At 37.8% G+C, this 14,053-nt stretch overlaps 1 protein-coding gene across 3 annotated transcripts in view; it reads right to left on the bottom strand.

Moving 5' to 3' along the window:
• Positions 1-1,039: 1,039 nt before the first annotated feature.
• MYO5B (myosin VB) overlaps positions 1,040-14,053 on the bottom strand; it is a 138,132-nt gene continuing 125,118 nt past the window's right edge. For 2 of the 3 annotated variants that reach the window (XM_072416454.1, XM_072416455.1), the window contains exons 28-40: positions 13,711-13,947; positions 12,536-12,624; positions 11,955-12,032; positions 10,374-10,572; positions 10,172-10,265; positions 8,639-8,782; positions 7,816-7,967; positions 6,524-6,613; positions 5,619-5,769; positions 4,301-4,589; positions 2,420-2,594; positions 2,218-2,298; positions 1,040-1,536 (exon numbers count right to left, since the gene is read on the bottom strand). In XM_072416454.1, coding sequence (XP_072272555.1) covers positions 1,384-1,536; positions 2,218-2,298; positions 2,420-2,594; positions 4,301-4,589; positions 5,619-5,769; positions 6,524-6,613; positions 7,816-7,967; positions 8,639-8,782; positions 10,172-10,265; positions 10,374-10,572; positions 11,955-12,032; positions 12,536-12,624; positions 13,711-13,947 — 1,932 coding nt within the window. In that variant the 3' untranslated portion in view covers positions 1,040-1,383. The remainder of the gene's footprint in view (positions 1,537-2,217; positions 2,299-2,419; positions 2,595-4,300; positions 4,590-5,618; positions 5,770-6,523; positions 6,614-7,815; positions 7,968-8,638; positions 8,783-10,171; positions 10,266-10,373; positions 10,573-11,954; positions 12,033-12,535; positions 12,625-13,710; positions 13,948-14,053) is intronic. The other variant, XM_072416456.1, reaches the window with a different exon arrangement.

Genomic DNA, 14,053 nt, shown 5'->3' with positions numbered 1-14,053 from the left:
TTTAACAAAGTCTTTTGCAAACTGATTACTAAAAAGTGGGATTGTTTAATACATCTACCTGCTCCGCTGTCCTGATGGGAAAAGTTGCAGTGTTTCTCTGTTTTCCGGATCAGCACTGGATAGAATGAACCATGCAGCTGCTGTTACTCCAGCGGCCTGGGATACTCAATGGGCTACATAGCGGGAAGTAGCAATAGAGAATCACTTGAGCAAGAATGATACTTTTGGCTGTCCCATTGTGTGCTCAGATGGGGCATTAAGGGGCAGAGCATCAGGAACCAGAACCACATAAAAGATAGGTAAGTGTGCAGTCAGGAGAGAGGGATCAGCCGCAAGCTTAGTGCACCCATTGAGTTGGTGTGTGAATTCTGCAGAAGGTGAATTGCTTGCCCAAAATACAGCAAAATGACCCTCCTTGCTGTCCACCATCTTTACCTATTTTACCCCTGTGGCATTCTGCCAGAACTGCCCAACAGTGTGGCCTATCCAGTATCCACCCTCAACCCACCAGGAACCTACAGAAACTGCTTTCTAAACCTGAGATTGGTGAGTGGCCTCTTCACCACCCTTATTCCCTACACAATAACACTGGGGAATGGGACCAGACAGAAGGCTGGGTAAGAGAGAGAAGTGCTTAGAATCAGGTGATAAACCAACGAATAAGTGAATGTTACTATGACATATATCCAGGATACCTGTTATTGGGGAATCTGCTTATTGGGGAAATCCATCTCTTGTACATATCTGCATGTTATTGATATCTGCTTGTCATTAGTAAAATCTGCATATCACCCAATTTCAAAGTGGCCTTGCTCCACTTCAACTTGGCCACCACTCAAAATTGTGCCACCAAAAAGACCCAAAGATATGTCTATGTACTTATATGCAATTGTTCCAAACACCATCATGACTGTAATGTATTAAAATACAGAGACAGAATGTTTTTTTTTATGTATATTTTTTTTTGGGCCATGAGCCCCTCCTTCGCTGGACTCTACAGCTGTATTTACAGTTACACCATTTTCCATTTACAAATTGATAGATTGTACATATTTCTCTTTTAATCCGAGGATATCATATCTGTAAAACAGATTATATTAAAAATATAACACCAACACAGAAGGTTAAAATAATATTTTCTCTTTTTCATTCTCCATCTGTTTGTGCATTTTTCTGATGTAAACATTGTCTCTTTTCCAAGATTCTTCAGTACCTTTTAGTTTAAAAATAAAATTTTGATTCTTAGTGTTTTCGTCAGATGGATAAATTAGAAATCAGTTTCAGTGCAGATGAGATTTTCCATACGATGTAGGGATTGGTCCCACATATACATTAAAAGTAGTTTTTGGGTTAATATCATAATATAAAAAATATGCTGTCCTTTTAGACTTTGTTGAGGAAGTTAAGGTGAAGGGATGATGGGATCTGGATGGTGTCCAACGTGATCAGTGATGGGTTGAAGGGGAATAAGACGGGGAACATATACTTGGAGTCTAGCAGGAGTTGTGGAGGGTCCTTCCGGTCCTGTAACTGGGCCTGAAAGAGAACAAATATAAAATATAAGAAATCTGGTGTAGCAGAAATAAAGTGTGTCTGGGAAGTATTGTCTCTGGTTAAAAAGAGATGGTGAATTCAGATATATTTAGTAGTCACCAGAACAGCAGTATTTAATGTACAGCACTGCATAATATGTTGGCGCTATATAAATCCTGTTTATTAATAATTATAATAATAATAATAATAGGGGCACCTGTTTTGGGACAAGTAAGTAGGGATTTCCTCTCAATCTGAAGATATCTCATTTATACCTTCTCTTTAAACTGGAAACCAAAGCTAGTGTCAGGTGTTGGATTTGGGTTACGTTAAGTTCTAACAAAAAAAAAATACTTTGAACTGGAATGTTGAATTATTAGGCAGAATAGGATAATAGTGGTGGTGGGGTATTACCAGCCTGGATTTGACTTTAAACTGAATGTAAATTCTAACAATTACCTTCTCTTATTTGGAGCGTCTGGTTTGTTAAATCTATCATTAAAGAGAATTTTGGTATATCTGTTCAAAAATATCTATTGATCCTATCAGAAATCTCCTTAACCAATAATAATTTTTATAGCTTTCTCTTGGTGAACTACAGAACACTTCTGTTTTATAATGTAGAGCAAAGGAATAGCTGATGTATAGTAGCTTTGCTACTATACTTGCAGCTTTGCTACTTACCTGAATACTCCTGATGAACGATACAGTGACACGCTCTTCAAACTCATTTACTGGTGTGTACAAATTGAGAATTTTCACAATCTGTAAAAAAAAAAATAATAAATGCATAAATGGGGTACCTTGGCATGCTTGGAAATTCAATAAAATTGAGATATAGAGTTGAAGCATAGTGTGGAGCTGGGCTGACATATTTCCCTCTTACCTGTTGTGTAGTGAGAACTGTACACAGCGAGCAGATGGCCTCAGCGTCCTCCTGGCTTTTCTTCTTTAGCTGCAGTAGTTGGGCTGCCTGGATGAGAGGTTCCATCGTCTGAGCTGCTCCACTGACATGAAGATTCTTCCCTCGTAGCCATTCCTCTAGTTGGCTGATGTTGTACCTGTGCAGGGCAATAACATTATTATTACAATGCCTTGTGCTGTCTCTACAGCCATGGTGTTCAAACTGTGGCCCTTTGCCATTTGTGTGACCCCAGGGCTGCTACACAGTTTTTCTTGGTTATCTCAATAACTTTTTTTCTGTCCAACACTTTCCTATTTTTTTTTTAAAATGACTCCTAATGAAAGAAGGATCAACACAACAGCACAATTAGTGGAGGATATTAGGAGCATTTACAAAGTGGCAACATTAATAGTTATCTGTAGCGGTCCAGTGTATCTGTATCTGTCCCTAGCCTATGACTGTCTCCAACAAAAGGTTGTCAGTCTTTATGTGATGATGTCTCAGGAAGTAATTTAGGATATTCAGGCATTAGTAAGTATGATTCTGCTAGATAGGCAGCAAAATTGAATGGAGATACAAATGTCATGATGTGCTGTAGAGCACTGCAAGTGTATGGTGGCATTCACAACTGCACAAAGTAATACACACACATATACACTTGCATATGTTTTCAAAACATATGGCTGCCTAAAGCTCTAAAACGCACAAAAAGCTGTTCATTACAGTGCATTGAGCATAAGTGGGCCCCAACAGCATGCAGAAACGATAAAGAAAAAATGTATGCCTCAATCAGAAAGGTGCACACTGTATAACACAAAGTAAACATGTCAGCTTATGATAACCCGTCTCTTCCCATACTGGGTACATTGCTCACCTATCATTGGCTGAAGTATACAATTGTCATGATGTGCTGATCCCAGGAGTATGTCAAAGAAGAAGAGATGAGGGTAGCCAGCGTGGTGATTTGTAGAAGGATCCCACAATAATGCCATCAGATAGATGTCACCAACCAAGTATATATGTCACCAACCAACCAAGATGCATCTAACTTTCCGGGGGATGCTGCTCATGACAATTGTATCTCCATTCAACATAAATTCACCTACTCCATATTATTCCCTGTCCAGGGTAATAATATACATTATAAGGAGCACAGCTACCCCTGAAGAAGCCTAACGTAGGCGAATTGCGTCGGGTAACAAAGCTGCGGGCACCTATTGACTATTCCATCGCTCATTTGCGTCGGCGTGCAGCCGCTTCGCTAACTTCTTTTCTGATGATGACTAAATATTTGTACAGTAGGTGATAAATGTCTATTCTTGCTACTATTTGAACTTGATCAGACCAAAACCTATAGGTTCTGTATCAATTTTTCTGCCTATCTAGCAGAATACTTACTTTTGTCTGTATCTTGAGTTGAAATTGATTATGTAATATAATTGATCTTGCCTTAAAACCTTCTTTTGTTCTCTGTTGATTTTGTTATATATATGATCAGGATTTGCAATTATCCCGCTCGAGGGATTGTACATACTGTGCATACATGTGACTCCACTGCTCCTTACCTTTAATACACTTTTAAGATATTCAGGAACAAGGTAAAAGAAAAATAATGTTGGGATTTGCTGTAGAGAGCTGTTTGGGGTAAGTCTGGATTATATAGTAATTATTGAATGAAAACTACAGCAACATATATATTGGATATATTTTTTTAAACTTTTTTTGGCAAAGGTCCTCTAATAACAAATAGGTCCACCATACTAGGTCAGCAAAGTATATAGACCATATGGATGACATATGGCTCAGAGTGATAACCAGAAGGCTGCAGATGGGGTGTTCCTTATGTTTAGAATAGTGGGTTACCTTAGCTGCATGCCAGTGCTCCAGGAACAGATGTCTTTCCGCAGCAGGAGGTTGTTCAGTGACACAGCGTTTATCATGTAGAATAGCTGTTTAAACACTTGCTGGATAATCTCCGGGTCCAGGCCATGGTCGCACATAATGGTATTAAAAGCATTTAGCTGGCGAATGATGGCTTCTAGGCTGTAGGAGTTGTCGCCACCATCTACCATGCTAGAAGATCGTTTTCGATAACCAGTCGGCTTAACTCCTGACAAGCCCTGAATACTCTCTGTTTCCAGCATTGCTGACACTGAAAAGGAAAAATCAAATCACTTTTAGACTTTGTGCCTAATTCTCTTATAGGATAACTCCACAAGTTTTCCCTAGGTAAATATACACTACAATAGATATAGCATAAAACTTCACCTTTAAAAATTACACTAATTATACCTATTGTTCAATTATATTTATACAAATGTCCACCATTCCCAATCATGAATAGTGAATGTTGCTATATTCCAGGGGTCAGTCTACAACAGTCAACATTTTACTATAGAAGGCCCATGGACACAGCATTACACTTGGAAAGAAGCTATATTTGAAGATTGTAAGTGTTGTGGTAATTTGAGTTTTAACGTGAGTGCATCACCATAACACAGACACCTTTATCAGACAGAGTCACCAGAAATGCATTATAATTACCTTGTTATGTGTTATTATTTGAATAAAAGTATTTTTAATTTTACTGCTAAGTTTGCTTTAATAGTCGTCTGTAAGTATCAGTTTGGTGATAGGCCAAATCACTTCTCTATATTCTTATATCTCCCAGGGATCTCAGCAGTGAGTCTCTAGGCATTGCTGTGACTAATATAACATCTTATTATTGTCCCTAAGTTTTTACTTTACACCAAGAAAATTGGGAAATTCCAAGGCTTGGCATTAAAAGGGCTAGGACATGGGTAGAGCTGATTTGAGAGATGTTAGAAAAGGGAGACCAAATCATCCTGGCATAACCGGTATAAGAGCATTTCACATGAAGAATACTGGGCAAAAAGCACAGTAGAGCACTGCAAGTGTATGGTGGCATTCACAACTGCACAAAGTAATACACACACATATACACTTGCATATGTTTTCAAAACATATGGCTGCCTAAAGCTCTAAAACGCACAAAAAGCTGTTCATTACAGTGCACTGAGCATAAGTGGGCTCCAACAGCATGCAGAAACGATAAAGAAAAAATGTATGCCTAAATCAGAAAGGTGCACACTGTATAACACAAAGTAAACATGTCAGCTTATGATAACCCGTCTCTTCCCATACTGGGTACATTGCTCACCTATCATTGGCTGAAGTAGGCCCTCTGCAATCTTTATCAGCTGCTGGTAGATCTGGATGGACAGATCGCTAAGAACCTGGCGGTACTCCGTGAGGTCAAAGTTACGGAGACAATGCTCGTTTTGCTTGGAAGAATTGCTGGTCATAAAACCCTGAAAACAGAAATATTATATATTTATTAAGGGTTACAGTGCAAGACGCACAAATATGATACTTGAAAACTATGGCTGTGGATAGGAAAGTTCTGACTTTTTTCCAGCTGAAATGAATTAGAGCTGAAAAACACCAAGCAGCTTCTCCCCCCCCCCCCCCAAATGACGAGAATTCTTGCCCCTGGGGTTAGCTGGAGTTTGTGCTTACAAGAAGGACCAGACAGGGTTGCTGCATCCTCTCTGGCACACATTACTGTTGTTTAGCCCTTAATCTTTTTTTTATTCAGTTCAGATCCTTCACCTGTTTGCACCAATTTCTACAGTTATGATTTGTCACTGATATATATACTGTCAATAATGTCTTAGAAAAATGTAGTTTAGTTTGTTTCCAAGTGGTAACAAAACAAAATAAAATCTAGTTTGTTCAATGTTAGTTTTAAAACAAATAGTGTTAATATATATAAAAAGTGCAATTCTCCAATTTGTTCCACTTATGACATGACCAAAATAAATTTTTGTTACTCAGGATGGCAAAGTTAATACCAACATTTACATGTGAAACAACAAAAAATTACCTTAAGCAAAGAAAAATTGCTAAACTAAAAACTAAAACTAAACTAAACTAAAAAAAAAATACTTAGAAAACATAAAAAAGGCATGGATGTGGTGTTGGCCTCAGGTTCCCCATATAAAGCATTTTGTTTTCATGCAATATTGATATCTTGATTTTTAGATAGCATAGTTACACACTTACCTCATCCCCGCTATATTGTTTCAAACAATGGAGGAGACGACTGGAGTTCGATAGCCAGAATGATGTCAGCTGGAAGTCATCATTGTGTTTCTGCCAATAATAGAAAAACATTTGGATGATCATTGGTTTATGTATTGATATAAGGCTGATATCTTCCACAGTGCATTACTGAGATCATAATATTGCCACTAACAATCTCACAGAAAAGCTCACAATCTATGTCTCTACCATTGTTGTATGACCTAGAAAAAAGTATTTGGAATTTGGGAGAAAACTGAAGTGCATTGAGGGAAACTACACAAACATAGGCAGAACAAAGACGTTCCATGAAGACTATGTCCTGCCCAAGATTCAAACCTGGGACCCATTGCTGCAAAGCCACTGAGTCACCATGTACCCCACTTACAGATTTACAAATTCCTAATTCTCCTGTATATAGTCATGTAGATTTAGTTGTCTGCTAACAACTAAATTCAAGGTTCCTGGCAGTCTTATTTCGTGAATTGTATATTTCTTTACATATTGTCTGCAAAAGTTTGTATAAATACATTTAGGTGCAAAAAAAATTGACATTATTTTCCAAATCAGTTAAAAACCTTCCCATTGGTTTAACATTTCAAAATAAGTACTATATGTGGCCCAATAGGCAAAGTGTGTGATCTATGGTATAGGAAATGTTTCCTTTTTCATTAAAGTGTTCCACAAATTCCCACAAGGTGTACTAAAATTCAAAACTAACCCACAGGAGCCATGCAAAGATAATTGTAGTATGCCCTGAAGTGTAGTTTAAAGAGAACCTGAACTGGCTGTGTTGTAAAAAACAGCATGGGGGGCCATGGGACTAATATTGCCTTTGATCACCCAGTTGAATACATTTCTTTTCAGCTTAGAGTTCTGGACTCTGTGCGGGAGAAAAGTGAACAGCACAGCAGTGGAATGCTTTATAAGCATTAGATCAGCCTGGAACATCATTCAATTAACACCCAAAGTTGTAAGTGCACCTAAAAGATTTCAAAATACACTTATTTTTATTGTATACCTTTTCTTAAAGCCCTCATTGGTAGAAATGATCTTTACTGAAAAAAATTGATTTTGGATTTTCAGGGAATTGGCGGCATATATCATGTTTGAAGTCTATGCTATAGATTGTGATAGTGTCATATTCCAAACATCTAAGGAGAGCCACATGCAAACGGTGTCAGGAATTAATTTTACAATGTTACATAGCCATGGCCTTGCTGTACAGAAAAGTGTCCATGATTGGAAGAATGTGATAGACTGGAGCGCCTTACCTTAAGCACTTTCTTAATGCCATTGATGGTGGAGGTGAGCAGCGAGTGAACCTTTTGATCATCATTAATATAGTCTGCGTGTCTGATACACATGAATAGGATATATGCAGGAAGACATGGCACAGTGGCAGAGCTCAGCTCGGGCTTCAGGTCTGTGGAAGATAAAACAATTGTAAAAAGGAATTATGTTGGTAGGGACAGATTAACATAGGGATTTATAGCAGCTAACAACACTCTGTGTAGAACTAATCTCCCCTAAAGTAAAATCTACACAAGAAGCAATGGCACACAATCGCAATTTAGTTACTAATTACTTTTACATGCTACATTTGTTGCTTCCATATACTTAGTGAATGAATACAACCCTGAGGAATTAATTAATGAAGATTGTAGTACTTTGACCTTTCTTCTAGAAATCACTCACATACCCTAAGAAATATTTTGTCCTTCAAGGACTGTAATGCGTAAACCACTCATTTTCAGAGCCTTTTTCTCCACACAACATTTATGAGTCCAGACGTACTTTGTTTCAATATTTAAAAAAAACACAAAGCAAACTCTCAATATTAAGGCCTGAATGCTTTCAGGTGTGTGAATAGGTGTACGACCTGTGCATTATTTATGTGTAAATGCTTCTGTACTGCCACCGTATAGCCAACAGTTTAAAGAGCAGCCACTTTCATTGCAAGCCTGCTTTTACGTTTAAGGATGTGTGTAGCATGTTTATTGACTTTGGATATATTGAGTGATGAATTTCAGACTTTGTGAAGTAATACCTAAGTGAACTGAAAGGATTTTTTATATGTTTGTAACATTATCTAACCTATTATGAGGTTCCTGACGAGGAGAGGCTCGTCCTCCTTATAATACTCCAACATGCCCTGGAAGTCCTTCTCGATGCGCTGTACAGTCACCTGTCTGGTCAGCTCTGATTGCCTTCTCTCTGGCTGGATGAGATCCGGAGTGCCTGTATTCAGGAAAACACCATAGTATATGTTAGAACTATTTATATCAATAATCTGCACATGTTTGCTTGACAGGTATTTACCAGTTTTGTTAATAACTGCAGACAATCTGCCAACAATACATAGGCCCTTTTATACATAGAAAATTCTTACTCAGTTCAGTAGATTTGTAATCATTCTTGGGCAGACTCCTCATTATAACAAAATTGCCCATGTAAGTTATTTTCAAAATAGCACATATGTAATATATTTCACAGCTGACTGGAATAAATCAACAGTGATATAGGGAATATAAACCCAAAAACAACACTTTATGGTAGGAATTTACTAGTAAATGCTTTTCTAGGAGTCTATAGAAACTAATACCTTGGCATTGTGCTGCAAACATTAGGAAGATAGAACACTTAAAGGCTTAAACACTTAAACATTGTTTAAATATTACTACCTGCCTGCCTTAGTTTTGTATCAAGCAGTACTGATAATCATAAACGAAGAGAGGTGGACTCTAATAAAGAATTTTATGATAGATTCTTAAAGTCTCTTTTTTCAGGTTTCAATGTCACCATATACATCTTTGTTCTGGTAATAACTGCAACAACTTGGATTTCCTGTTGCCTTTTGTACCAGTAACAGCGGTCACCAGGGTAGGAGAGAATGAAAATCTTCCCAGATGGGACAAAGAAAACATTAAAATCCTTGCCAACCATTGGATCATTAAAAGTTAAAAAAATCTTTGGGTACACTTAACAATAGCCCACAGTTAGTCCAGTGTATGGATGGCTAAATATTCAATAACGAGAACATTATTTAATTCTATTCAGTACACAGGGTGGGGACTGTTCCCCTATACAGCACAAATGAGAGAAGGAAAGTAAGATTCTGGTGGGGGTTTCAATGAAAGTAAACCTTCATGGTCAAAGCAAAGTTCACTTTAAAGTTGATCTGTATACTACCATTGCACATAATTTGGGTCTCTGACCCAGGACAAGAACATATCAGGTGAAGTCAAAGCAAAATCAGAACTCTCTATTTGCATTTTTCTGGATCATTATTCCAAACGTATTGAAGTATTTGGTTCAGCATAGAAGCTAAGCAATTAGTATTTTTAGAAACTAAAGGGCAGCCATAACAGCCTACATGCTTCCTTGGTGCAGTTTTATATCCCCTTTAGATCAATACTTACCTTGTACTTCAGATACCTGGGATGAAATGAACCTTCTCCCAGGTCTCAGTGCTGGGATTGACCCATTTGTTCTTTTCTTTTCCAAAGTTAAAAAGCAAGGTGCCATTATGCTACACCCCCCTGAGGTCCTGCTCTCCTTTTTAGAGTTCATTTAAATCAGATTAAGTTTTAATTTTACCAATAAAAGGTCTGGACCCAAGCATTGTACCTTCTGTTTCCTGTAGCTTTTTCTGGTACAGCTTCAACTGCTTCTTAAATTTCTTCTCATTCTTCTCTGACTTCTCCAATAATTCTTTTAGATCCTGTAAAAAAACAGCCATGTGAATATCTCTTTAGAACTCCCCTACCTGTAAGGAAATTGTGATTTAAAGAACAACTCTTCCATAACTTTATAGTAAGCAGAAACTTACAAGGTTCTCATTAGTAAGTCGTGTGATTTCCTGTTGGAGGCCAAACTCCACCTGAGCCTCGGGAGATAGCTGAAGGGCCTGGAAGAGAACCTGTTGCTGCTTGTCTAGCTCTTCCTTTAGAGACTCAATCTGAGATGACAATGCCTCCACCTCATCCTCGTGCTGCTGGCTCTGGGCCTGTAGTTGAGCCTCCAAGATCCTGTAGTATGGATAAAAACATTTAGGTGTAAGTAATTGTAACAGGAAACCAGTGGCTTCAATGTATGGGAAACTATGCAAAATGGATAGAATTTTTCTTTTTACATGCACTAAAAAAGTTCCAGACATGAGAAAACGGCTACCCAATCAATCCATTTTCAGATGAGTTATCCAAAATTTCAAGCCTGTGGCATTAGGAGACTCTATGGCTGACCACTCTCATGGTTACAGAAGTATAACCCATCACTAATTATAGGCCACTACCGATGTCTGAACACTCTCCCCCAACACAGCCAGCAGGGACGGCCTGACAATCCATACTGCCAGTATAATATGCTTTCCTTAACCTTTGCTACTGCAGAAGTAGTGAAGAACATGGAAACCCCATCAAACAAAGAGAATTGTAGCAGGACTGTTTGGCGTTCATTTAAGTGTGCAAATTGTTACCATCAGAATATCACTATTCACATTTCAACTTAAAGGATGTTCTGAAGGGATAAAGGTAAGTGATTATAGTTTATAATCAACTATCTGATTCCGATGGCTGTTTAGTTCACCTTGGCCACCACTGCAAATTCAACTTTATCCTAGGAGGTGGAGATCCAAATCTCTGTTTCCTTCATACAAATTAGGTTTAATTTATAAACACTACACCAAAGACTACAGGAGAAAGAGAGAGGGGCTATTATCAACCAGCAGCTTCAATCCTGCATTCTATGAGGATCTAGGATTTTAATCAGTTACTATGGACAAAGTATTTTTTCTTCAGCTCCATTCCCCATGTACAGACCCACACACCTTCCCCAGCTTACCACATACTGCACATCATGGCTAAATGCATGAAAATGTAGGTTGCCAGTATTTCCATCCCAGAATCCTATTTTTCTATTTATATTATGACTGGATGTTGTCCTGCACTCATTAAATTCTTCCAGGAATAAGCCAACTCTCACAAAGTTTAACGTCAGCCAAGGGTGCATGACCTCTTTTTCTAATCATTTATGCAATATATATATATATATATATATATATATATATATATATATATATATATATATATACTAGCATAGCAGCCAGGCATATTTTAGAAGGAGTTTAGAAATGCTACCACCCCTTCCCATATTTCCCTTAGCATTGTTTATTTTTAAACTGGAGAAATAAAAAAATGAGCAATAACAATCAATCGGGTTATCATTTAATTTAGGAATCAAACAATAGTTCTGAATGGTCACTATGTGCAACAGTTGAAGTCCTGAGCGCATATCTTTTGTCCATATTGAATAAATGAAAACTAAGAATTAACGATGAGTGAAATGAAGAAAAATATATGGAAAGTCAGACAGACAAATACAAAATCAGAAGTAAGAAAGAAGAAAAGTCAACCTGGCCACTTGTTTTAAACCTTGATAAGCCAGACCCAGCTCACCATCTTCGTTCAGATAACCCCAATCCTCAGTCTTTCTAGAGAGAAAGGATAGACAGAAAAAAGCAGAAACAGGATTGGAGAGAAAGACATCAAACTGGAAGAAAAAAATCAGCAGAAGATAGATACTCAGGTAAACTTACCTCTTTTCCATTGTCCCAACCTATCACCATCTGCCGTTTTTTTTCACCCCTCTGGGCAATGCTTAGTATAACTAGCTAGGTAGGTGTTTCCAGGACACATACCTTACCCTTTACCCTTATCTGAAAAAATGTAAGCCCTACCCTACAGGCATAGTCACTTTCATGATGTATTGTGCCTTTCACATGAGCTTACTTGAAGCTGAGCTCGAGGCAAGATACAAATCAATACAGCTCAGTATGCATTGATACATAATTCAATGTATTTTTAATGCAATCAGTGTAGAAAACAAATTTGACCTGCGATCACGCTCTTGCAATTAATTATTTAATAATGATATCAGGTATGTTTAATGCGTCAAGACCCTCCCTTTCTGTAACCCCATTTTAAATGAGATTACCTATTAGTCTCACAGACTCCATGGTATGCCTCAATAGCATCGTCCTGATCCATCTCTTTATCGCTGTTTGCCCAGCTTTTCTCTGTATCCTAAAAGAAGACACAAAAGGGGAGTTTTAGCCATCAACATCTTTTTCACACACCAAATTATTAAAAAAAGACAATAAAAATACCTAATTGGGATAGCATGTGTTATGCTCTTGTTATGCTTTAGTCACATAACATACAATTGTATCACCTGGGTTAGTCGGACCTTGCCCTAGGCCCAGTAGATTGCTCTAATGACCACTGATTTTGTGTCACTGCTAAAAATGAAAATTAGCATTTTCTCAGTTAATTTTCCTCTGTGCTTGCATTATAAAAAGAGGGAAAACAATCCAGTTTGGCACCTTCTCGAATGGCGTTAGTCTGAGAAGGTGCCAAACTGGTGTTGGCATTTGTAAAAATTACAGACATGGAAGTGCAAACAACTGACATTGGGATGATGTTCCTGATACCTATTTATCATGCTGAACATTTGAGCAAACAGTGCAAACAATCTTACACAGATAAGACAGCATTGCTACTCTTGGTAGTTTGCAGAACCATTGATCCTGATTTATTAAGACTCTCCAAGACTGAAGAAGATAGATTATCATAGGAGAACCTGGGCGAACCAGCAAACATGGAACAGATATCTTAAAATCATTTGCTATTATTTGGCAACTATTTTCAATCCTGGACCAGATCATTCAAGGTTTGCTGGAGCATCCAGGTTCATCCATGATATTCTATCTTCTCCAGTCTTGGAAAGCTTTATTAAATCAGACCAACTGTGTTAATCAGCCCTCGGGTCATTTTGTGATCAATTACATCATTGAATTTTTTTAACATAAAACAAACAATTATAATAATAATATAATAACATCTATAATAATAACAGATCTTTGATGGTAAGTATTTATTAGCTGCCTATTTTATTTTGTTTTTTAGCTACAGTGACCCCTTTGTAACAACACTGCACCAATACCAAGCTGTAGTGCTGTCACATGGAGTATGTTCCTCCTTACTGGGAACTGGGGAAGCGGAAACGAAAGAATAATTGAGTATTTGAATTGAGAATTGAGCTCTTAGGGAACTAAGCTCTTAAGGAGATCCTTTGCTATGTATAGGAATGTATAGGACGTTGCCACTTACCACATTCTTCTCTGTATCTTTCTGCTGAGCTGAGTTCACAATCTGTGTCCTGAGGATGAGAATCTCTTCTTTGCGCACTTCCAGTTCCTCATGGGCAGTCTTCAGTTGGTTCAGCAGGAGGTTGTAGCTGCTGGACTCCTCGTTAGAATCTGCCTCATTTGCTGCATCTGCAATGGCTTTCCTAAGCTCATTCAGGTCATTCTTAAGTTTCTTATTCTCAGATTCCAGCTCTTGCCTCTGAAATACAGGTATGAAGGAAATGAATAGCCAGCAAAGATCCTTAGAATTATGGCACAGACTTTAGTATATTGTTTGTACAGGTTTTTAAAAGACCTCCGTAAAA

The sequence above is a fragment of the Pyxicephalus adspersus genome, chromosome 6 (genome assembly GCF_032062135.1).
Source record: "Pyxicephalus adspersus chromosome 6, UCB_Pads_2.0, whole genome shotgun sequence".
In the NCBI taxonomy this organism is placed as follows: domain Eukaryota; kingdom Metazoa; phylum Chordata; class Amphibia; order Anura; family Pyxicephalidae; genus Pyxicephalus; species Pyxicephalus adspersus.
This window is presented reverse-complemented; position numbering and strand designations above follow the sequence as displayed.